The sequence below is a fragment of the Lissotriton vulgaris genome, chromosome 7 (assembly GCF_964263255.1).
Source record: "Lissotriton vulgaris chromosome 7, aLisVul1.2, whole genome shotgun sequence".
Lineage (NCBI taxonomy): Eukaryota > Metazoa > Chordata > Amphibia > Caudata > Salamandridae > Lissotriton > Lissotriton vulgaris.
Window position 1 is genome coordinate 426658575 of NC_141695.1, and position 25975 is coordinate 426684549.

At 48.9% G+C, this 25975-nt stretch overlaps 1 protein-coding gene across 4 annotated transcripts in view; it reads right to left on the reverse strand.

Annotated features, from left to right (window-relative positions):
* The window catches only part of LOC147701782 (C-Jun-amino-terminal kinase-interacting protein 4-like), an 861003-nt gene that overhangs the window by 630060 nt on the left and 204968 nt on the right, over positions 1 to 25975 (reverse strand). For all 4 annotated transcript variants that reach the window (XM_086930413.1, XM_086930411.1, XM_086930412.1 and 1 more), the window contains exon 6: positions 9751 to 9847. In XM_086930413.1, coding sequence (XP_086786539.1) covers positions 9751 to 9847 — 97 coding nt within the window. The remainder of the gene's footprint in view (positions 1 to 9750; positions 9848 to 25975) is intronic.

The following is a 25975-nucleotide window of genomic DNA, read 5'->3' on the forward strand; positions in this document are numbered from 1 at the left end:
AAGTAGTGGCGCCTATTCTCTTTTCAGTGTCTTGTCTGTGGAGTAAGGGTTTGGACAGCCTCACCCACCCTCCATACATCCATGCTCTTCCTATAGCAAAGCTGGTGACTGCCCTGACTTCAACTGTTTCTGTTATCCTGGTGCTCTACCATGTCTGAACCCTATTTCTTCTGCCAGTCTGCTGGTCCGACGTCCGCATTACGAGTGCGGCGGTCCCACAGCCACAGGACTGCCGCAACCGGCAGGAAGTCTGCGATCCCTCTACAGTGGCGCGGTGGTCTGGGGCAGGAATATGCTGGGCAGCTGCTGTGGCATATTAAAACTTTCCGGACCGCCACAAATTTCATGATGGTGAGACCGCCATGAAAAGGGTGCTGTCCGTAAAGTAAGGGAGCCCTAGAGAGCACCCTGGTGCCCCTGTGCATGGGGGGGGCACATGTTGCGCCCCCTCTGTCTGTATGCACCCCCGTTCCTGCACAGCATGGACTGTACAGCCCATGTCGTCCACAAATGGGCTTTGGTGCTCCCTCAGCGCTGCAGTTCGAAGGCTCACATGAACCATAGAACTGCACCACCATGGGACCGGCAAAGCACTGCCCGACAGACCATGAACCTGGATGTTCCAACAAGCAGGCTAAGCTCTCCACAATCGGGCCAGATGTCCTCCCCTATCTGGCATCCGTAACTTTTTTGTCTCAGCGCAGGGATACCCTGATGAGTAGCAGTGCGCTCTATAAGTCCTTTCATAACATATTAACATGAGGAAACTCATAATCTGGAGGGCGGGCGGTGTGCGGACGGCTTTGGCAGTGTGTTAACGCGGCCGCTGGTGTGGCAGCCCTCTTCCACTGCCAAAGTCGTAATCAAGCCACAAGTGCTTGGTGCAGATAGTAATCCCACAGTGCAGGATAAAAGGTGCACAGGCACAAATGTAAAGAAGTGGAAAGTGCCTTAGTCCAAAGAACACATTGTCTACAGGATTTCAACCTATCATCAGCTGAAAGCTCATCATTCAACTAGTGATATTTGGAGGACATTTATCATCAGAGAGGATGAGACGTAATGTCCAGATCGGCCGACCTTGGAACCAGGACGATTTATTTGGGTGGGCCAAGGGTGCATTTGGGTGGGTCACTGCGGGCCCAATTTTTCGCTTCTTGTGGTAGCCTACAAGCCCTAGATTACATCATATCTACTTGCAAACAGTCACAATGATACAACGGATCGATTCTGTGTGTATTCAGAGCATGTAGAGAGTTACTTTAAAGTAAGAGCAATGTCTGGACCCAAGTGCAAACCCTCAGATTCCAGCAGGGCAGGCTTCAAAACAAGCACTTCCAGGCCCGATTATCCACTTTTCTACCATGCCTCTTCTGTGCACCTTATCTCACAGCTGACCTTGGGCCCCAGACCCATATCAGCCACCATCCAGCTCCACTGCCATTATACTCGTAGAAAACATGACTAAAATCACCTTCAAACTTAAAACATTGAATATATCAGTAAATATAATTAGCACACACTTTATAATATGTTCCGCAGTTTCCCTAATGACCAGACTGCAAATTAAATAAAAACATAAAGGCCATGAGACGCCGATTTTAACGCTAGTGCGATAGTCTTTTTTGGCGTCCACCAATGACCTCTTTTTCCGCAGATAACATTGCTACCACCCTCCACAAGTGCCCTTCATCTCTCCGTGGCCCCTCTCTGATATGCATCTCATGATATAGCCACACGCTCCTCGTCAAAAATAAAGATTCTGGACACTATCTCTTCACCTAACTTGGAGCTAATGATCTTTGCTTTAAAAATTGCAGGTGGCCGCAAGGTCATAGGGGCTGTAGCATATCATCCACCGGGTGAAAACAAACAGGCATGCTGTACTACACTTCTGGAAACGCTTGCGCCCTATGTCCTATATGCGGATAATTTTTTCATAGTTGGGGACTTTAATTTCCATTTTGATGTTACCTCAAACCGGGATACTGAAGAACTTATTGCCACCATGAATATACTGGATCTATTACCCAGGATTTGCGAACCTACACAAAGCAGGACATACTTTAGATAATATTTTCACGAATATACCAAATTTAAAAACAGCCCCCCCCGGGCAGTAACTTGGTCCGATCATATGATGCTAAGTTTTTCTTTCCAGGCACACGGAAAGCCTGGGCAGGTTCAAGGACTTAAAGTCAACCGTAGACAATGGAGGAAAATAACTCTGGCCACTTTTAGATCTATCTTCATCCTTTTATCCTTTGAGTAGGACATGGACGTCAATGAAGCTGTCAATAGGTTTGAAACTGAATTGAATAGAACCTTTGACATCATTGCCCCCATGAAATTGACAACCACCTATAGGAGATCGCCCCCTGCACCATGGTATTCTAACAGCTTAAAGTCAGAAAAAGCGGCATGTAGAGGTAAGGAACGTAAATGGCGGAAGACAAAATCTAAGGAAGATAGACTGAATTATACCATGTCACATAGGACCTATCTCAAAAACTGTAATATAGCCAGGCGTACGCACTTAGCCACTCGGATAGAGGGAGCCAAGGGCTCCTCGAAAGAACTTTTTAAAGTCCTACACTTTACCAGTAAAATAGACAAGATCTATAATTCATTTTCCTTAAAAGATGAACATGGAGCAGAAGTACCTGCTCAAGGTAACCCTATATCATCTAAACTGGAGCACTTCTCTCCTGTAAAAAGTGAGCAAGTGATATTACTTCTAAAACAAAGTAAGTCTGGCTCGCCAACTGATGTTGCACCCCCCACATTATGTCTACTCCAGGGTCGGAAGTGGTAAACCCAATTACGGAAATTTGTAATCTATCCCGATCCTCTGCATCTTTGCCTTTGAAATGGAAGAAGGCTTTCATTAAGCCTTTGCAAAAAAAAACCTCGGCTGATCATCGAGATATGCAAAACTATAGGCCAATCTCTCTCCGTCCTTTGTGTTCAAAAATCATTGAGTCTACGGTTAACAATCAACTCTCAGATTATTTGGAACAGCAACATCTCCTTGACCCTTCACAATCTGGCTTCCGTGCTGGGTTCAGCACGGAGTCCGCACTAATGGAAGTGTCAGACACAATCAGACTGCTGCTAGGTGGAGGGACTCCTACTATGCTGGTCTTCTAGACCTATCTTCGGCTTTTGACACCATCTCCCACAGGATCCTACTGGGAAAACTGCGGGAGATTGGTGTCATGGAAAAGGCCTTGGACTGGTTGCAGAGTTTCCTTACAGAGAGATCTCAATGTGTTCAACTTGACACGTGGGTGTCTGGGACAAAAAGGGTGGACAAGGGAGTCCCGCAGGGCTCTGTATTAAGTCCCACATTATTTAATATTTACGTGTCGTCATTGGCTTCCGTGATTAAATCTTGCGGGTTTCAGACTATCTCATACGCCGACGACACACAGATAATTGTCCCAATTGAGAAGGATCAAGAGGGGAAGAGAGACAGATTTAAGCTGTGCATGATAAGGATAGCGGCATGGGTGAAGTCACATTTTCTACAGCTGAACTCAAATAAAACCGAGGTCATACTGTTCGGGAAAGCTGAACAGATATGGACCAATGAGTGGTGGCCAGAGGAATTGAGAGAAGCCCCCAACCCAAAAAAATTGGGTAAGAAATCTGGGTGTGTTAATCGATGTCAAATTATCCTTGGATGAGCATGTGAAAACACTAGCTGGAAAATGCTTTGGACTAATACGCATGCTAAAAAAGATCTTCCCATGGATACCTCTTTCCTCCAGAAAAGTTCTGTTACAGGCACTTCTGGTCAGTAGGCTTGATTATGGGAATGCCTTGCTGGTAGGAATGAGGGAAGAACTATTCTCTAAACTGCAAGTCGTGCAAAACATGGCAGCCCGCCTTGCTCTTAAGAAGCCACCGCGCACACCTTCCCTTCCCTTATTGAACGAATTACACTGGCTACCAATAAGGAAAAGAGCGATCTTTAAGCTCCTCTGCTTAGTCTTTAAAGCCTTGTTTGGAAGGGGACCGGAATACCTAACGAAGAAATTATTCTGGTATACCCAGTCTCGCCGAAGTCCAGGATGGGGGGACGTGCATTCTCCCATGTTGCCCCAAGACACTGGAATGCATTACCTCTGGAGGTCCGGAGTTGCTCCACATATTCGGCCTTTAGAAAGAAATTAAAAACCTGGCTGTTCTGAGCAATCTGACTTAGTATATGGCAGTCTGCATCCTGGGCGCCGAGAGATCCCTCTGGGGATGATTTGTGCGCCAGATACAAATAATAAATAATAAATAATAATAATAATTTCATTGGTTATATAGTGCTACTCATATCAGTGTAGGGTGTCACAGTAATTTAAATCACTCACACATTATACAGAGACAATGAATCATACAAGTATGTAAATCAGTCTATAGGGAATGTCACATAACCCAATGAGGATTACAAGGTGTAGTAATCACATGTCATCCATATTGGTGGGCAGTATATTTTAAGAGGGTTTGGGCTGGGGAAGCCCAAACTCTGGATTTAAAGTCCAGTAGTTGGGGGTTGGCTTTACTAATAAAAATGTATATTGGCCCAAACTTTTTAGAAACATTACAATAATGAAAGACGGGGTAAATTCTAACTATATAGAAACAGGCAAAGGATTGCTCTCCAGCAGGATCATTAATCACCAGCTATCTGGGAAGTTTTATTGTTGTCTTGCATCCATGGCCATGATAATGATAAAAACAATTTAAATGAAGCATACACAAAGTATGTGCCTTGCTGGGCCTGTGCAGATTTAAAAAATAAAAACAAATAGTAACACATTCTCTTACCTAATCTGTTAGTCTAACTTTATGTCACAGCATGATCTGATAAGGAGCTGCAGGGGTCAGGAAAGGCGAATAAGGATGAACAAACTTCTTTTCTCCAGCGCTCACGCAGCAGGACAGTAGGCAAAATTTACTCGGTGCCAAATAAAGAATTTGTCCCCTTCTCTATGCCCCTTTTGTGCCCACCTTTCTAAAAAGAGTTGGGTGATTGGGCCTGGGCTCTTTATCACAGCCATCCCCAATCACACAACTCCTAGAACAGGAAGAAAAACAACGGAGGACGAACGTTTAAAATTATACTGCCCATTTTCTATTGGCCTTTGTGCTGTCACTGCCAGGGTCAAGACTCATGTTTGGGTGGGCCAGGCTCAGATTTGGGTGGGCCTGGCAGACCCGGCCCCCCTTCTAGAACCGGGCCTGCTTGGAACTGGGGAACCAAGTTCAAGTCTCGGCGTCGGCTCAACACCCTGTGACTCTGGGAAAATCACTCCATCACGTTCCATTTACATTCAGTTTACATTTTTCAATAGTGATTAGTCAGTAAGCCCTTCTCTTCTACAATACTGCTGCTGGGCTACTGATGGGGAAGAACCCTCACACATGCTTTTAATATGCTGCTAGATCTACCTGCTCTTCACACCAGACCATCCACTGACAGAAGCCCTGAGGCGTGCATGTCTCAGCATCTCCTACAGCTAGTAACACTGGTAGTACACAGAGCAGAGGACCTGGGCTGGCTTTGCACAGCCAGGGATGGACCTAATTTGGGTTGACCGGGACAGCACCCTGGGCGGAAAGAAAATTTGGTGTTGGATACGAGGGTGGGTGGTCGTCACAGTGTGACGACAGGAGGTTTGAAGAAGATGGGAGAAGGGCAGGGGGCGATAACAAGTACGCTGAGGTATAGTAAGGGCCGATTACTAAGTCTTTACAGGACCTAACTGAGACCAAGCAGGATAGACAAGCGACTGTTCACATGAGGACATTAAATCAGCCAGATCTCTGCGTGTATTTTTCAATTCAGTCTCTGTGGCATGAACCAGTGCTTTAAATGGAAGCTTCTGAGAAGTTCCAGTACTCCACCATTAAATGTATTGTCGCTCTGCTGAATGGTGTAAATGTATTGCAGCTCTGCTGAATGGTGCTGGTACTCCACCATTAAATGCATTGCAGCTCTGCTGAATGGTGCCGGTACTCCACCAATAAATGTATTGCAGCTCTGCTGAATGGTGCCGGTACTCCACCAATAAATGTATTGCAGCTCTGCTAAATGGTGCCGGTACTCCACCAATAAATGTTTTGCAGCTCTGCTGAATGGTGCCGGTACTCCACCAATAAATCTATTGCAGCTCTGCTGAATGGTGCCGGTACTCCACCATTAAATGTATTGCAGCTCTGCTGAATGGTGCCGGTACTCCACCATTAAATGTATTGCAGCTCTGCTGAGAAGTGCCTGTACTCCACCATTAAATGTACTGCGGCTCTGCCGAGAAGTGCCGGTACTCCACCATTAAATGTATTGCAGCTCTGCTGAGAAGTGCTGGTACTCCACCTTTAAATGCATTGCAGCTCTGCTGAATGGTGCCGGTACTCCACTAATAAATGTATTGCAGCTCTGCTAAATGGTGCCGGTACTCCACCAATAAATGTGTTGCAGCTCTGCTGAATGGTGCCGGTACTCCACCAATAAATGTATTGCAGCTCTGCTAAATGGGGACGGTACTCCACCAATAAATGTATTGCAGCTCTGCTGAATGGTGCCGGTACTCCACCATTAAATGCATTGCAGCTCTGCTGAATGGTGCCGGTACTCCACCAATAAATGTATTGCAGCTCTGCTAAATGGTGCCGGTACTCCACCAATAAATGTATTGCAGCTCTGCTGAATGGTGCCGGTACTCCACCAATAAATGTATTGCAGCTCTGCTAAATGGTGCCGGTACTCCACCAATAAATGTTTTGCAGCTCTGCTGAATGGTGCCGGTACTCCACCAATAAATCTATTGCAGCTCTGCTGAATGGTGCCGGTACTCCACCATTAAATGTATTGCAGCTCTGCTGAATGGTGCCGGTACTCCACCATTAAATGTATTGCAGCTCTGCTGAGAAGTGCCTGTACTCCACCATTAAATGTATTGCAGCTCTGCTGAGAAGTGCCTGTACTCCACCATTAAATGCATTGCAGCTCTGCTGAATGGTGCCGGTACTCCACCATTAAATGTATTGCAGCTCTGCTGAGAAGTGCCTGTACTCCACCATTAAATGCATTGCAGCTCTGCTGAATGGTGCCGGTACTCCACCATTAAATGTATTGCAGCTCTGCTGAGAAGTGCCTGTACTCCACCATTAAATGTATTGCAGCTCTGCTGACAAGTGCCTGTACTCCACCATTAAATGCATTGCAGCTCTGCTGAATGGTGCCGGTACTCCACCTTTAAATGCATTGCAGCTCTGCTGAATGGTGCTGGTACTCCACCTTTAAATGCATTGCAGCTCTGCTGAATGGTGCCGGTACTCCAGCATTAAATGCATTGCAGCTCTGCTGAATGGTGCTGGTACTCCACCATTAAATGCATTGCAGCTCTGCTGAATGGTGCCGGTACTCCACCATTAAATGTATTGCAGCTCTGCTGAGAAGTGCCTGTACTCCACCATTAAATGCATTGCAGCTCTGCTGAATGGTGCCGGTACTCCACCATTAAATGTATTGCAGCTCTGCTGAGAAGTGCCTGTACTCCACCATTAAATGTATTGCAGCTCTGCTGACAAGTGCCTGTACTCCACCATTAAATGCATTGCAGCTCTGCTGAATGGTGCCGGTACTCCACCTTTAAATGCATTGCAGCTCTGCTGAATGGTGCTGGTACTCCACCTTTAAATGCATTGCAGCTCTGCTGAATGGTGCCGGTACTCCAGCATTAAATGCATTGCAGCTCTGCTGAATGGTGCTGGTACTCCACCATTAAATGCATTGCAGCTCTGCTGAATGGTGCCGGTACTCCACCAATAAATGTATTGCAGCTCTGCTGAATGGTGCCTGTATTCCACCAATAAATGTATTGCAGCTCTGCTGAATGGTGCCAGTACTCCACCAATAAATCTATTGCAGCTCTGCTGAGAAGTGCCTGTACTCCACCATTAAATGTATTGCAGCTCTGCTGAATGGTGCCTGTATTCCACCAATAAATGTATTGCAGCTCTGCTGAATGGTGCCAGTACTCCACCAATAAATCTATTGCAGCTCTGCTGAATGGTGTCGGTACTCCACCACTAAATGCATTGCAGCTCTGCTGAATGGTGCCGGTACTCCACCATTAAATGCATTGCAGCTCTGCTGAATGGTGCCGGTACTCCACCAATAAATGTATTGCAGCTCTGCTGAATGGTGCCGGTACTCCACCAATAAATGTATTGCAGCTCTGCTGAATGGTGCCGGTACTCCACCATTAAATGCATTGCAGCTCTGCTGAATGGTGCCGGTACTCCACCAATAAGTGTATTGCAGCTCTGCTGAGAAGCTCTGGTACTCCACCTTTAAATGCATTGCAGCTCTGCTGAATGGTGCCGGTACTCCACCAATAAATGTATTGCAGCTCTGCTGAATGGTGCCAGTACTCCACCAATAAATGTATTGCAGCTCTGCTGAGAAGTGCTGGTACTCCACCAATAAATGTATTGCAGCTCTGCTGAATGGTGCCGGTACTCCACCAATAAATGTATTGCAGCTCTGCTGAATGGTGCCTGTACTCCACCATTAAATGTATTGCAGCTCTGCTGAGAAGTGCTGGTACTGCACCTTTAAATGCATTGCAGCTCTGCTGAATGGTGCCGGTACTCCACCATTAAATGCATTGCAGCTCTGCTGAATAGTGCCGGTACTCCACCAATAAATGTATTGCAGCTCTGCTGAATAGTGCCGGTACTCCACCAATAAATGTATTGCAGCTCTGCTGAATGGTGACGGTACTCCACCAATAAATGTATTGCAGCTCTGCTGAATGGTGCCGGTACTCCACAATTAAATGTATTGCAGCTCTGCTGAGAAGTGCCTGTACTCCACCATTAAATGTATTGCAGCTCTGCTGACAAGTGCCTGTACTCCACCATTAAACGTATTGCAGCTCTGCTGAGAAGTGCTGGTACTCTACCTTTAAATGCATTGCAGCTCTGCTGAGAAGTGCCTGTATTCCACCATTAAATGCATTGCAGCTCTGCTGAATGGTGCCGGCACTGCACCATTAAATGTATTGCAACTCTGCTGAGAAGTGCCGGTACTCCACCAATAAATGTATTGCAGCTCTGCTGAGAAGTGCTAGTACTCCATCTTTAAATGCATTGCAGCTCTGCTGAATGGTGCCGGTACTCCACCATTAAATGTATTGCAGCTCTGCTGAGAAGTGCCGGTACTCCACCAATAAATGTATTGCAGCTCTGCTGAGAAGTGCTAGTACTCCATCTTTAAATGCATTGCAGCTCTGCTGAATGGTGCCGGTACTGCACCATTAAATGTATTGCAACTCTGCTGAGAAGTGCCGGTACTTTCCCTTGCAAACTAAAGAAGTGCAAGTACTCAGTACAGGACTGTACCTGCCTATTTAAAACACTGGCATGAACACCCCTACAAGGGTTGGGCGCGAGGGGCGCAGCATTAAGAACAATAATAACGGTAAAAATGGGAGGACTTTGGGGCCCCTCATAACATTCTGCATTGGGGAGGCGCACATTCTTGCGTTACAACACTGCTTTCCCTACATTTATGGATGACACAGAGAACAAAGGTTTATATATAAAGATGGGAAGTCATCACCAAAGAGCATCCAGAACGTACAGCGAACATATAAGAAATGTAATCGAATTGAAGCTCTGTCATTAAATTATGAACACGTGTTACAATCTGGAGTCGACCCCTCCTCTCTCTAAAAAGCAAACCTTGTCTGTGCTGGGGGATGCTGGCAAGCCGTGGTCTGAGACGCTCTCCGGTGAAGAGGGACACTCCAGGAAGGTGGGCGCCAAGGTCTGCTTTTCACTGAGGAGAAAAAGGTAAGAGGGCGTTAACCTGGTAATTAGACACTTCGTCAGCCCCTCCATCCCCAAGCCACAATAATGACCGGCGGCGCCCGCCTGCCCACAGGTGCGCCGGCTCTGATTGGCCGCTGGGCCCATGCCCGGTTCTGCCTGGCTGCTCCAATTCAAGGCCTTCTGAAGGGCTCTTTGTGAGGAGACAAGAGCAGCGTTCATGCCAGGCCCAGGCATGGCAGCTCGAGGCGCTGACTGGGCCCATTCAACTGCTTATCATGGCGTGCTCTGATTAAAGAGACACTACAGCCCCATCGCCCTGCAGAACAAATAAACAGTTCCGTCCTACGCCTCGTCTTTCAAGGAAGACCTCTTTCGGCATTTATGCAGAAAACGCAATTTTGCTGAGATCAGAAAAAGTAAGGAGTGAAACGACGTGTCAGGCTGCAGGGCCTGCGCGTCACGTCAACATCTACAGGTTTACAGCACACACCAAATACACGAGTTACCTCTTGATGACCCAGCCAGAATTTATCATGTACCATCCCAACACTGCGGATTCTTGCAGCTACACATAGATGAAAACTCAGAGTCGGCCCTGGTGTCGTTCAGTCCGAAGATGCACAAATATCTGAAGCAGCAGGTACGCAACCCACTCGTACCCATTAACAAAGCCATAAAGGGAGGAAATCAATAAATGTTTTCAACTGCTACACATACACATCCACCCACCATCAGTGACAAATATTTAATATTTCCCAATTTTTTCTTCTATTTTCAAAATATAAAACTATTTGTCATCGAGGTGTACCGAAATTAAATAGTATTTGCAAAAAGATCAATTGATGGACAGAATGCAGAACAATGTCATACATTCACCCCAGTACAGAGATCTGGGCCAAAATCCATAGTTTTTTTGCTCACCATGCCATTCCAGTTGAACCCAGCCATATGCAAATCAGTCTTGACCCTGCCACCAATGGGAACAGTCCAGCCCAACTGCCAGGCCAGGTCCTCCCTGGACTGGAAACAAGCATCCTAGGACCCGGTTTCTGGCTTTCAGCCCTCATCAGCCAGGATGGCTTGAGTTTCACGCTCCGTCCATCATCTCCTTGTGTAATGTGTATTTGTCATAAGTTCAGCTAAAATGCGGCCATTCGGCCACTACCTTTTAGATGCTTCTCTTCGAAATCAAATAGCAGACTTCACAAATGTTCTGCTTAAACTGTGCTATGTTAGCATTATATTTTATGAGCTTACAAATGTAAGCTCTGCTGATGACAATGGAAAAAATAAAATGCTTAAAAACGAAAAAAGAAGATTTTTTACTCTTTTAGTGATTGCCTTTAGAAGACATCGAAATGTACTCACCTATATTCGACTTTAACCAAGCACTTAACGGACAACTCATCCATACTTCAACAAGCTGCCCAATAACCTCGAGCCTACTTACCCAATGCCTGAATAGAAGCTGTGGCTGTAAACTGACCTTGCACTGTCGGCATTTGTAGCTCTCAGGGGTTGGGCCCCAGTGAGACACCAAAACATGCTGCAACCTGCAGTTTCTCAAATCACAATCCTCCAGTTTCTACTCAATTTTAAAGTCTGTATCGCATTGCATAAGCAATCTTCCTACTCATGTTCCCAGCTCTTTCTCATTCCTCTGAGAATCTCAGCTATTCAGCAACTGCTGTGAAATGAACACTCCACACAATAATGATTGAATGCCTCAACTGAGAGCTAGGGTGCTTATCCATCAATAGGAGAGTATGGGACCCTGAAGCATACAACAAATGTGCAGCGGCCCAACTCAAGCTACTTCTCATCCATGATATACACCACTATGTGGTTGTAGGTGGATACCGGTATCAGCGAAGCTTCTTCATTGGTCAAGTGCCTAGGCACAGTTCATCAAGAATCAAAAATTTGCTAGCATTCGCGACAAGAATTTTCAATTCTATTAAGGACACGGAGGCGAGGATTATGCTTCTCAATCTTTACTGCAAAACACAGCAGCCAATGAAAATGCATATTTTCATGAATAACATTACAACAAAACTATATTTCCCTTGATGCACACATGTATAGGCACGCCCCCATAGTCCATAAGAACCCTCTGCGTGCTGCCATCTTTCTCTTTCTTTGTAGTGAACACAAGTCCAAACGATAACTGGAATAACTGTACAACTCCTCCAACATGGAAGAAATATGGTCCTCAAGCATAGGATCCTGTCAGCCGTCTTCGTCTAGTCAGACTTCTTGTCTGATCCTGAAACCAAGGAAATGAAACAACCGTAACCACTGAATATATGGGTGGGCAAGCTTGTTACACTTAACCAAGCCGGGTGGGATATTCCTCGCCTCCGTGTCCTTAATAGAATTTAAAATTCTTGTTGCAAATGCTAGCAAATTTTTTGATTCTATTACAGTACCAGAGGCTTCAGATTATGCTAGTTTAACGCTCTTTAACCCCTTCACTGCGGCGGCTGTTCCGCCGCAGTGCTTAGGGCGGAGGGCGGCCGAGCGGCGGGCGCTGCTGGTGACGGAACCGCTCCGTCACCAGTGTCGGTTGCGCTGTACTTATGAAGGAGCGGTTCCGTCATGGTCCCGCCCACTCAATAGAACGCCCAGCGCAGGCGCGGAATCCGCGCCGCGCAGGCGCGTCGGGCAGGTCATGACGGAACCGCTGCGTCATCAGCACAGCGCCACAGCGGCTGATGACGGAGCGGTTCCGTCATCAGCAGGGGAGGGGTTAAAAACCACAGACGTAATATCACCCACGGCTTATAATAAAATGTCTTAAATGTTGACTCAGAGGACCAGTCTGCACAACGCATAATGTCCTGGATGTTAGAACCCAACATGAATGTCTTTGACGTCATAGCGCCTCTCACAGAATGAGCACCAAATATTTGAGTGTCAATACCAGCTTCCTTCATTATAAATCGAAGCCATCTGGCAATGGTGGCGGCCGCCACAGGTTTAAATGGTTTCTGTAATGCAATCAGCAATTGAGAACAACCCAGGGGCCGCAAGGCCTTTGTACATTCCTCATATATTTTCAAACATTGTACCACACATGATTTTTCATTTTCAGGAAAAGAATTATAATCAATATGATGTGACAATGTTTTAGTACGACCTGCAATATTGAATGAAACCCCTTCCGGGGTGTATACCCTACCTGTTACGTCGAGAGCTCTCACATCCGATGACCGTCTGCACGACGACAGGCAAAGTAGCATGGCCAGCTTGGATGACAACTGTTTTCTAGATAAGAGTGCATTAGCAGGCCATTTGTTAAATAAGGAAATAACTAAAGAAACGTCCCACAGACCCGTATATTTGGGTTTAGGTGGGTTGGTAACCCTAATTCCCTTTAGTAACTTGCATACTACCGGGTGCATACCTACCGGTTTCCCGTCTATCTGGGCATGCCCCGCAGAAATGGCTGACCGGAAATAGTTCACCGATCGATAAGACAGACCGTCCGCTGCCTTGTCTGAAAAAGAAATCAACACGTGGGGTAATTCTGCCCCCACGGGATCCAAATGTCGTTCCACGCACCAATCCACCCAGTTCTTCTAGGCCGAGGAATACCGTTTCCTGGTAGAAGGTGTCCAGGCCTGTCTGATAAATTCAGAAGTCCTGCTCGAAACACCTGGCAGTTGCCACTGTTCCCTGAAAGCCTCCATGCCATCAGCGTGAGCCTGCCCTCCAGAATCAATGGATGCCTCTCCTGAAGAGGGCCCAGCAACAGCGCTTCCGACTCCGGTAGCATCCTGGGGAGATCGCAACTCCACTGTAACAACTTGGGGAACCACGACTGGGACGTCCACCACGGCGTCACCAAGACTATCTCCACCCGTTGTTTGATTACCTGCGTCATCACTCTGGGTATCAGCAAAAATGGGGGAAACGCATATTGGATCGCAGTTGACCAATCCTGGAGAAAGGCATCAGTCGCTTTCACTAGTGGATCTGGCCTCAAAGCTGAAAAACTGAGGGATTTGATGTGCGAGTCTGGAGGCAAATAGGTCCGTCTGGAATGGACCCCAAATTCTCTGAAGCCATTGGAAGACTTTTGGAAGCAATTTCCAATCGATGTACTCTCTGAGGTGCCTGGAATTCCAGTCCGCCACCTGATTGGATTGACCCGGGATGTATTCCGCCATCACTGAGATCTGATTCGTGAGGCAGTAATGCCAAAAATCTTTGGCTATCTGTACAAGAAGAGACGATCTCGAGCCACCCAACTTGCTGATATACCTCACCACGGACAAATTGTCCATGCGGAGGAGGATGCAACAAGAGGTCTGCCTCGGGGATAGCGTCCGAATTGCGAACGACCCTGCCAGCAGTTCTAAGCAGTTTATTTGCAAGGATAGCTCTTGCTGAGACCATCTGCCGTCCGTGGAGACGTCTCCGCAGCGCGCGCCCCAGCCCCAACGGCTGGCGTCCGACTCGATTATCACCTCTGGTTGAGAGGCAAATATTGCTCTGCCGTTCCAGGCGTCTACATGATCTAGCCACCTCTATAGTTCGGTTCTTACTTCTTCTGACAGTGGAATGCTGTCCGAGTAGGACAATCCTTTCTGAAGGTGCCTGATTTTCAGGCGTTGAAGGGCCCTGTAATGAAGAGGGCCCGGGAATATCGCTTGAATTGAGGAGGCTAAAATCCCTACTACTCTGGCAATTGCCCTGAGTGTGACCGTCTGACTCTTCGACAACCTCAGGATTTCCTTCTTGAGATCTTTCAATTTCGCCTTTGGAAGGCACAGCTGGGCTGACTGAGTCTATCGTAAACCCGAGGAAGTCTATCACTTAAGTCGGAACAATCACCGACTTCATCGGATTGATAACAAATCCTAAGCTCTGAAGCAGCATAGTCGTGAGGACGAGGTGCTGCTTGAGAGTCCTTTGACTCTGTGCCATGATCAGAATGTCGTCTAGGTATATTATGAGTCGTATTCCTCTCTCCCTGAGGTGGGCCACCACTGGTTTCATCACCTTGGTGAAGCACCAAGGAGCTGAGGAGAGCCCGAAAGGAAGAGCCAAATATTCGTACCACCGGCAGTTCCAGTTGAACTGTAGGAACCTGCGGTGATGAGGGACAATTGGGATGGAGAGATAGGCGTCTTTGAGGTCCAACTGAACCAGCCAATCTCCCTCCTGCAACAAATCCGCAAAGAGATGGACGCCCTCCATCTGGAAATGGTTGTAGGTAAGGAACTGGTTGAAATCCCTGAGGTTCAGAACAAGCCTGTTGCCGCCCCCTTTCTTCTGAACGACAAAGATATTGCTGCAGAAGCCGTGAGGCCCTTCTTGGCATTGAGCAATCGCGCGCTTCTGTAGCATGTCTGCAATTTCTTAGTCTATAAAATTGCGATCTTGTTGGGAAAAATGGAGACCTGCTGGGAGAACTGACTGTCTTGGGGAAGAATAAAACTCCAACTGAAAGCCTTGAATTGTTTGTCTTCCACACTGGATGGTCCTGACTCAGGACGCGTGTGTTTTACAATGTCGTGTGCTGACCCCAAAGGAAGGAGAGACATATCTACTACACTCACCTGCGGATTGTTGGTTCTTGAAGTTCGCCCTGTTGTTCCTGGTCTGGAAACGACCTCTGTTGAATCGTCTGCAGGCAGGGTAAAAGGTACCTCCACGGGTGGAGTCCCAATCTCCTCTACCGCGACCGTAGTCGCCGCGCTGGGAACCTTGTAGAAATCCTCGGCCTGACGAGCGGCCCCGCCTCGCCTGGCCCGATTGAAAACACCTTGGTTAAGGGCCATTTTGATACCGCTTTGCGCTTTATCCAGGGCGATAAATGTACCGACATACTTCGAAACGTCCGTGACAAAGAGGTCATTAAATAGATGGCCACCAGCCAGGGGGCCTGGTCCCATCTACGCCAATTCAGTGAGGTTGCTGTCCATTCTTATCAACAGGGACTTTCGCCTCTCCGACGAGATCGCACAATTTGTTTCCTATGAGGCAAATAGCTCGCTGGGTCCAGCCAGCCAGAATTTCCGGATCGATAGGCAATACGCTTTCTTTAGCCGCCAGTGCCATTTCCAAAATCTTGGCCAAAGGTCCCACAACGTCCAGCATCTTGTCTTGACAACCGCGCCACACACGGTCTAGGCAACGTTTGGGATCCTTTGAAAATTTCTTTAGGAATGTGAGCATGCTAGCGTCGATTTCAGGCGTCTCCGCTACCTTGTCCGGCAACTCCGGTCTGGGACACTCCGATATGAGTCGATTCCGTACCTCTCTAGAGAATCCCTTCCTCAAATTTTCGTGAAGATAATCCGAAACCGCGGGAGGCGGGATCCAGTCCGAGGACTGGATCCCGAGGCACTAATCCTAGCCTTCTTTGGTGTAGGAGGCTCCTCCGAAGTGTCAGTGTCGGTGTCAGTGTTAGTGGTAGTAGTGTCGGTATCAACCTGAACCTTAGGCGTAGCTGTCTGACTACCTCCTGCATAGGCGTGTTCTGTCGACCCACTAGCAGGCAGCGTGGAAAGGGCCTGTGAATGTGGCCATTGTTTCGGATTACTTGAGCTTGTGCCGGATGTAGAAGCCTCAGACTTCTTCAGCTGTTTCCTGTCATAGCCATGACGTTTAGCAAAACCCTTGAGTTGTTTCCTAATAGGGCGCAGTGCTACAGCTAGTGCTTGCTGCACAGTTTGAGGGACTTTAGTCTCCATAGCTTTATTTACTGAAGCTTGGACGGAAGCATCCAAAGCTTCGACAAGGTTATCTTCCAAAACAGCCTCCTGCTGTCCGTAACCAACTTACTCCTCCTCATAATATTTTTCAAGGGTCCGGAACACAGTCATCCATAATTAAAGTGGAATAAAGAAATATAAGGTATTAGGAATCATGTCCTATACAACCACCACCAGGAGGGTAATGGGGGGGGGGGGGTCAGCCCACAGCACACAATTTCAAACAATGATCACCTAGACCCCCTCAGCAAAGCTGTAGTCAGATAGGTCAGTGACCTGGGCCAATTGACTAGTATAAAGAGCATATGCTCGCTCTATGGCCAGTATTTTCAAACCTTTTGCGAGGCGCTTGAACAGAGAGGTCGCCGGTGTGAAAACGCCCGAATAAAGCGTTCAAAGTATGCCAAGGAAATCGTGCCGAGGCGTGCAGCCCAAACGAGACCAAATCCGCCCAAAAACCAGCCCAAATTGGTCGCGTTTTGGGCGCGCGCGTCAGCCGTGAGCCACCCGGCCTGTTTGCGTGGGAGGGCTACAAGGGATGCCCAACGCGAGCTCTAAGAGTGCTGCCGGTAACCGGGACTCCACTGGGAGATTGCGGCCGCCTCGCTGCCGGTCAGGGACCGTGAGAATCGAAGGCGGGAACGGAAGCCTCCGCTCCGCCCGCAATGTCAGGGGAGCGCTCAGTAAAGGTGTAGCGGAGCGAAGCTTCAAAGAGCTCCAGATCGTGGTTCACGGCACAATAGAAATACAAGTAAGCTAAGGCACCATAAAGAGCATTAAATATAGCGATTGTCATAACCCAAAATCATTTATCATATAGCCCACAATCCCCATGCAAAGCAGAGTGAGGGACCAAGTAATTAGGTGCACTTAACTCAGCAGTAAAGAAAGAGGAAGATGGTAGCTATTCTGGAACTCTCGGAGAGTGGCAGGGTGACCCCCCTGGATGTGTCTGTGGCTCGACCCTTCCCTCTGGGTCTTTTTGACTGCATGTTGTAAACAGGTTGGGGCCCGGTGTGTGTCGGGGTTCGGACTGAACTGTGTGGCTGCCCGTACGTATGCATGGCGTGGAGTTTTAGTTCCCCGTTATGACTATTAGCATTAGAACTTGGAATGTGAAAGGCCTCAACTCCCCACAGAAGAGGCAGAAGCTCTGGAAGTACGTTGTGGACCATCACTTGGATGTGGTCGCCCTTCAGGAGACCCACCTGGCTAGGAAGGACGAGCTGAGGCTCCGCCATAGACAGTTCCCTCTTATCTACAGGGCGTCTGCGGCCACGAAGCATAAGGGGGTGGCCCTTCTCTTCCGAGCTTCCCTCCATTTTCAGCCCCTAGGAGTGAATGTTGACAGAGAGGGCCGATGGCTAATGGTGAAGGGGATGTTGCACGGCCGCCTCTGTACCTTTGTTGTGGTGTATGCCCCGAATGCGGGTCAGAATGGTTTTCTGCAGGGCTTGCTGGACAAAACGGGAGACTTTGTGGAGGGACACTTGTGGATGGGGCTGGTAGACAGTTGGCGCTTTGTCCATCCGCAGACTAGGGACTATACTTTTTTCTCTAATGTTCATCGCCTGTACTCCCGCATTGACTATGTCTTGGTTGGCCAGGCTCTCCGGGGGGATATACAATTGTCTAATATTTTTCCACTCTCCCTGTCCGATCACAGCCTGGTCGTTCTGGGCTTGCACTGGGCTCCCGGGGGGGACGGTTGGCGCAAGTGGTATTTCCCAGCGGCCCTAGTGAGGGACGACCAGTCCTGTAAGGCCTTACGCAAAGCTATCGGTGATTTCTTTCACCTCAATCCTCCTTCGGACACCTCGGTATATACCACGTGGGACGCGTGTAAGGCCTCATTAAGGGGCACTTGCCTCGCTCTCAACGCACACCTGAACAAACTGCGGCGCGAGGAGTGGGAGGCTCTTGAATACGAACTTGCCACTTTAGAACAGGCCCACAAGGCGAACCCCTCCAGGGTGACTTTACGGCCCCTGACGGCGGTGCGCGGCAAATTGAGGGCCCATTATAACAACAGTGCGGAATTTACTCTTCTACGTCTCCGGCGTACCTCCTACTCCCAGGGCAATAAGATTGGGCGCCATCTTGCCCGGCAACTTCGGGACAAGCGCGAACGGGATTACATAGGAGGAGTGCATGATCACGCGGGCTCTGTTCAACACAGGGACGCGGACAAGGCGGCCATCTTTGGTCGCTTCTATGCAGCGCTTTACTCGAGTGACGCTCTTGACTCGGAGGCTCAATCCACATTCCTGGAAGGGCTCCCTCTCCCAAAAGTCTCTAGTGCGTGGAATGACCTACTGTCCTCCCCCATCACTCGAGAGGAAGTCCTGGACGCCATCAAGGCCCTGAAGTTGCGCAAGGCCCCTGGGCCTGACGGCTACACGGCCCTTTTCTACAAGACGTTCGCCTCTGACATTTGTGATTACTTAGTCTCCCTCTTTAATGCAATGGCGACTGATGGTAGGACCACGGATTCCATGGCCGAAGCGCTGATTACTATAATCCCCAAGCCGGGGAAGGACCCTACTTCCTGTACGTCTTACCGCCCGATAGCGCTCCTCAATCTGGACGCTAAATTGTACTCCTCCATCTTGGCGGGCAGACTTCAGGATCTCCTGCCTGCCTTGATTCATCCCGACCAATCTGGTTTTATCAAGGGTCGGCAGACTCATGATAATCTGCGCCGCGTGGTACACCTCATTGAAAAGGCGGAACGGTTACACATCCCAGCGGTGCTGGTAGGGCTTGATGCGGAGAAGGCCTTCGACCGCGTGGACTGGGGGTTCTTGCATCAAACTCTGTTGGCCTTCGGATTCTCGCCCCACTTCATTCGCATGATTGAGGCAAATTACCATAGCCCTACCTCTCGTGTGTTGGTCAATGGCCACAGATCCGGGAGTTTTTGCCATTCCCGGGGGACGCGCCAGGGATGTCCCCTCTCGCCCCTCCTCTTCGCCCTCAGCATAGAGCCATTGGCGATGGCGATACGGGAGAATGAGCGCATTCTGGGGCTCCCCTTTACGGGCGAACAGCATAAGATCTCGCTCTTTGCTGACGACGTCCTCTTGTCCATTCGTGACCCAGCGCAGTCGCTACCCCATGTCCACTCAGTACTCCCCACTTACGAGGCAGTGGCGGGCTTCAAGGTTAACTTTGATAAGTCCTATATCTTGAATCTGACCTTGTCCCCGGGGGAGGTGTATCAGACCCGGATGCTTACTTCGCTTGCTTGGGCGTCCTCGTCCTTGCTTTACCTGGGGGTGCGACTGACTTCCACCATAGGTGCCCTGTTCCAGGCCAACTTCCCCCCGATGTTGACATCGATTCGGGCTGAACTGGAGCAGTGGAAGCCTAAATTCATCTCCTGGCTCGGCAGGATCCATGCACTCAAGATGGTTCTTCTTCCCAGGCTTTTGTACCTTTTTCAGGCTCTACCTATCCCGGTAGGGATGGTCTACTTTCGCCGGCTGAAGACCGTGATGCTGAGGTATGTCTGGCAGGGTGGCCGTGCGCGACTTCCATTTGCGGTCCTACGGCGCCCTCGCTTGGAGGGGGGGGTGGGTTTCCCGGACATGCAATTGTATTACAAAGCTGCCCAATTGAGAGTTCTGGTGGAGTGGTCCCAACAACTTTCGGAGAAGCACTGGCTCCACATGGATCGGAGTGTCGCGGGCCGCTCTGTCTGGGATCTGGCCTGGAAGCCTAAGGCGGACCGGCCCAGAAACGCATATATTAGCACTCCCACGAGCACGGTATTGAAGGTCTGGGATACGGTGAGTGGCGACGACCGCTGGACCACATTCCTGTCCCCATTCACTCCGATTCATTTTAACCCGGCCTTCCCCCCGGCTTTGACGGAGGGTCCCTTTGAAGCTTAGAGGGAGGGTGGCTGTAGGGCCCTCACCCACCTGTTCCATGGCACCGAACCCCTCACTTTCCACAACTGTATGAGGGACTACGGAGTTCTGCCAACGGAGCGATTCAGGCATCTCCAGCTCCTGCACTGGGCGACGTCGCCCTCAGTGGTCGATGCCGCCACCAGGCCCCTGACGACATTTGAATCCTTCCTCCTGCGCACCTCCACCATGAAAGGAGCGATCTCTTTCTTATATAAGTTGTTACTAGATACTACTGTGTCTCCGAGACCGCGATATCAGGACCATTGGGAGTCTACGTTAGGAAGGGACATCTCTGATTGTGAGTGGCGGGGCCTGTGGCGGGACGTGACAGCGCATAACCACTCCAATGACCTTAGGGAGGCCCATATGAAACTCCTCTTTGATTGGTACCTCTATCCTTCTAAATTGCGCCGCATATTCCCGACGGCTTCAGATAGGTGCTGGCGAGGCTGTGGGATGCTGGGAGACTTTAGCCATATATGGTGGGAATGCCCCTCCATTAAGCCGTTTTGGGCCGAGATTCTCTCCCACATAAAGGATATTTTGGGTTATCCTCTCCCTGATTCCATGGCTTTCGTTCTACTAGGCCTTAGGGACCCACTGCTCGAACATCAGACTAGAGCGGATAAGTGTATCATGTGGCTGTGTCTCGGTGCGGCTAAGATGACCTTGGCGGCTGCCTGGAAGACCCAGTCTGCTCCTGCTGTCTCCTTGTGGCATGCCCGATTGTGGCGATTGTTGAGCATGGAACGTCTCTCTGACATTTTCTTGGGTAATTTCAAGAACTTCATGCATAATTGGGGCCCGCTTGTGAGATTTCTGTCCCGAGGCCTTCCTTCAGCAGTGTGTCCATCTGCACTGCAGACCCTTCATCTTTTCCAGATTTGATTGCGAGAGTGACTGAGATGGATAGCGTGCTTGATGTCGCCACCACTGGGGGGGTGGTGAATGTTGGGGAGGGACAAGGGGGGGGGGGGTAGTTGGGGAAGTTACTTCTTGTTTTCGTCTTTGCGACTGCCTTTGCTTTTGGGGATAGACAATAGCATCATGATTGGGGCTGGGACTGCTCCCCCTGCACAGGGACACTGCCTCTACTGTTGGACCCCTGGCATACGTTGGACGCTATGCTGGGCTGGCCTTCCTGCCCGCGCCTCTGTTGCCTTGCCGACCCCTGGCGTTCGAGTGTGGACTTTGGAGTTCTGCTACCCCTTCCTTTGCGGACTTTTTCCTCCCCACTCATTGCTCCCCCTGTGTGGGGATTTGTAGCGACCTGTCGCCTGTTCTCCTTTTCTTTCTCTCTTTGGTCCTCTTGCTCTATACCCGTCCCCTCTTTCAGTTTCACTTGCAAACTACAAAATAAAAATTTTACAAAAAAAGAAAGAGGAAGATGGCAGCACGCAGAGGGTTCTTATGGACTGTGGGGGCGTGCCTATACATGTGTGCATCATGGGAAATATAGTTTTGTTGTAATGTTATTCATTAAAATATGCATTTTCATAGGCTGCTGTGTTTTGCAGTAAAGATTGAGAAGCATAATCTGAAGCCTCCGATCCTGTAATAGAATCCTGTAGCCTTTGTAGTGGCAGAGTATTTAGTGGTAATAACATGCAGCACTCCATGTGTAGAAAGTCTTCAGTGTTCGGATTAAGTTGATATGAAGATGACACATGAAAGTATGTACAGCTCTGGCTTATTAGACACAAGGGAAAACAAAGGGAGAATTACTTTATTTGCTTGGTCTTGCCCAATATCAGATGCACACTCCCATGGTAATGTGCAGACGGGTATTCATAACAGAATAGGACTATGTCATATTACTCTTATTGGATGATTGCGTGTGTCTGGAAAGGGAGACAAATCGATCATTTGTATAAATTGACAACCTCTCCTTAGAGAACAGTAGGGGCCAGTCCACAAAGCGGGGCTAAGTGGGCCAGTATGTGATACAGCCCAGGCCACGGATGATGGGCGCGCATAAAATGAAAACACTGGTAGAAAGTAAAGTTCGGGTGCTGTTCCTACCCCTCCACCACCTAGTAAAGTGTGCAAACCAGCAAACAAATGCTAGGGTTGCAAAGTTCAAGTAAGGCACACAAAGCGCCAATCAATGATATGCAGAGACGCCAAACATAAGGACCAATGGGCAGTCAGGGAAGACAGATGTAGGCACTGTGCCCGTCACACTGAAGAGCCATAGGCGTTGGAACCAGTGTAAGAATTTGACTATACCTGGAGTTTGGCACCATGAACAGCCAGCCGCCTGCTCAGCACACAAAAAATGGAAGAGAGGGAGCTGGGGATGCCATTCCGAAAAGATATGATCCAGCACTTCTTGTTCTAGCTCCCATTCGTGGGACAGCGATCTCTGTCTGCTTAGAGCATCTGCTATGACGTTGTCCTTGCCAGGGGCATACTCCGCTGACAGCGTGATACTGTGGAGCACAAGCCAGTTCCAGATTTTCTGCGATTTGCGAGATAGTGTGAGCGAACGCGTTCCTCCCTGTTTGTTCAAGTAGTGCATTGTCGTAGTGTTGTCGGTCCTGACAAGCACTGGGGAGTTCTTGATGCGCGGTAGGAAAGCCTGCAGAGATAGAAAAACTGCCCTCAGCTCTAGGAGGTTGATACGGAGCTGCTTTTGCTGGTCCGTCCACTTGCCGCTGATCCGCAACTCTTAAAGGACCGCTCTGCAACCCTCTAGGGAGGCATCCGTAGTGATCACGTGTGGAGCTGCAGGCAGCAGGAATGGTAGCCCTTGCGAGAGGTTTTTGGACAACCTCCACCATAGCAAGGCCTTGGTCATTTGCTGAGTTATCACAATGCGATCCTCGAAAGAGCCTGTGCTCTGAGTCCATTGCCTGGTCAAGGCCTCCTGTAGATGGCGCATTCTGAGCAGACAGTGTGGAATAAGCAGAATACAGGAGGACATCATCCCCAGGAGGGTCTTGAAAGTACGGACCGGCAAAGTTTTTCTCGAGGCCACTGCGGTGGCCAGAGTGATAATCTTGTGCTTCATTTCCTGGGATGGGAATGCTTTTGAACATTCCGTATCCAAAGTCGCCCCGAGAAAGGTAAGAACTCGGGAGGGCTGTAAGGTTGACTTCTCGTGATTGAGCGTCAGACCCAGTTGCTGGAAAAGATTGAGACAGGCGCTGGAGGACTTGATTGCGCCTTTTATAGATGGTGCTTTTACCAGCCAGTCGTCCAGGTATGGGAAGACGGTGTCCCTGCTGTCGTAGGAAGGCTGCCACTGGGGAGAGACACTTGGTGAAAATCCTGGGTGCCGACTTGAGGCCGAATGGGAGGACACAGAATTGATAGTGCTGACCTGCCACTGCGAATATGAGGAATTTCCTGTGGCCTTTGTGAATAGGGATGTGGAAATATGCATCTTGCAGGTCTAAAGACGTCATAAAGTTTCCTTCCTCTAATGACCCCAAGATCTCCTGGATAGTCACCATACGGAACAATTGACTCTTCAAGAATGTGTTGAGTGCCCTGAGGTCTAGGATGGGCCTCCATTTCTTCCCTTTCTTTTGTATTAGAAAGAAGCGGGAATAGAATCCCTTTCCTCTGTGAGCTGTTGGTACTCGCTCCATCGCTCCTTTCTTTAACATTGAAGCGACCTCTTGAAGGAGTAATCGTAAACGCCTGTGTTGAAGCTTGCAAGGAGGAGTTGTCGGGGGAATTGAATTGAATTCCAACGAATGTCCGAATTGGATCAATTGGAGCACCCACCGATCCGTTGTAATTGATCTACAATTGTCGAGGAAGTGTGTCAGTTTTCCTCCAAGTTTGAAAAAATGAGATTGTGGACGGACTGGCTGTTGGAAAAGGTCATTGGCATCCGCCAGTGGTTTTCCTTTGGTTTTTTTCCCCTGTAGTTGAATCTTCCATATGAGGTCTGGCGACCTTGTTGCTGCTGTTGCTGTTGATATTGCGATCTGCCTTGGTTATAGGAGTATGAGCATTTGCTCTGATAAGAACCTCTGTAAGAGGATTGACCTCTACCTCTGCTCCCTCGAAAGGACTGGTTCTTAAACTGCAATGTGCCCAGCGCTCATGCCGTGTCCGTATCTTTTTTGATCGTTTGCAGGCCTCATCGATTTTCTACCCAAAAAGGTGCTGGCCGTCGTAGGGCATGTCCAGTACCTTAGTTTGGACCTCTTGGCAAAAGGATGTAGCCTTTAGCCACCCCTGCCTTCGCAAGACCGCGGCCCTTGCTAGCTGTCTGAAGCCGGTCATTGCCACGTCTACGGCACAATCGATAATTTCCGATGCCGATGTTTGGCCCTCCTTAAGGAGTGATTGAAATTCCTCTTTCAAATCATCTTGTAGCTCCGTCCGATACGGGGCAATATCCTCCGACAATTGCCTATTGTAGCGGCCTAGTAGCGCAATGGAATTAGCCACTTTAACAGTCATGGCCGACGTGTTGGAAAAGCGTTTGCCAATACTGTCAAGCTTCCTGCCCTCCTTGTCCGGTGGAGCGGACAATGGAGATGCCGGATTCCTAGAGTTCTTTTGTGCTGCCTGGGTAACCACAGAATCTGGCTTGGGATGCCCAGTAAGGCAGGCTGGTGCTGTTGATGGTGCCTTATACCTCTTGTCCAGCCGTGGAACTACTGCAGAGACCGAGGCTGGTGTCTGCATGAGCTGTTTTCCCTGTTCCCATATGTGCGCAATGATAGGAATTGATCTGGTCGTTTTCCTAACCGGGTCTTTAAAATCATATAGGAAGCAGTCTGTTTCATGGGATTCCATTGTCATATGGAATCTCGTGGCCGCTCTCTCCACTAAATTCTGAAATCCGCCAATGTCCACTGGCGGTGAGTCCGAGGTAGTGGGTTCTGGTGTGGCCGGAGATGGACCGATGTAGTCCTCATCGTCCCTGTGGTCGGACTGGTCGTCCCGAACCTCTACCTCTTCTGGTCCTTCGACTTCTTTGTCAGAAGACAGGACATTGTGCACTGGCTCTCTTTCCTGACGGATCACCAAAGGTGATAGTCTAGATCGTGAGGATGGTGTCGGTCCAGATGTAACTGGATTTGCTTCCATTGATGGGGCAGTGGTTGGTTCAGGAAAGCGCTGCTTGTTGTCTTGGATCAAGAACCGTAAGTCTGAAACTATAGACACCGGAAGGCATACCATAGGTGTAACCTCCATCTGGACATGCAAATGTTCAGTCTCTTCAGTAGAAACCACCTCATCGCCCTCTTAATCGGTGCTTTGGCACTTTACTATGAGATCTGAAGGACTGGTGGCCTGTCCGTACTGATCGTCGTCTGATTCCTCGTCCTGCAATAGACGTGACGGGGGTAACTTTTGCACCCTACTTGGAGACGTTAAGTCAGGGGTTATTGGTTGTTGTGTTCCCTTTTTTTTCGTAGGCGGCTGACTGGCAGCTGACAACGGAGAAATCAAATCTGATTGTTTCCATAGCGTCGACGATGGCGTCGTCGATGGTGTCGTCGTCGACTGAGTTTCATTAGTCGC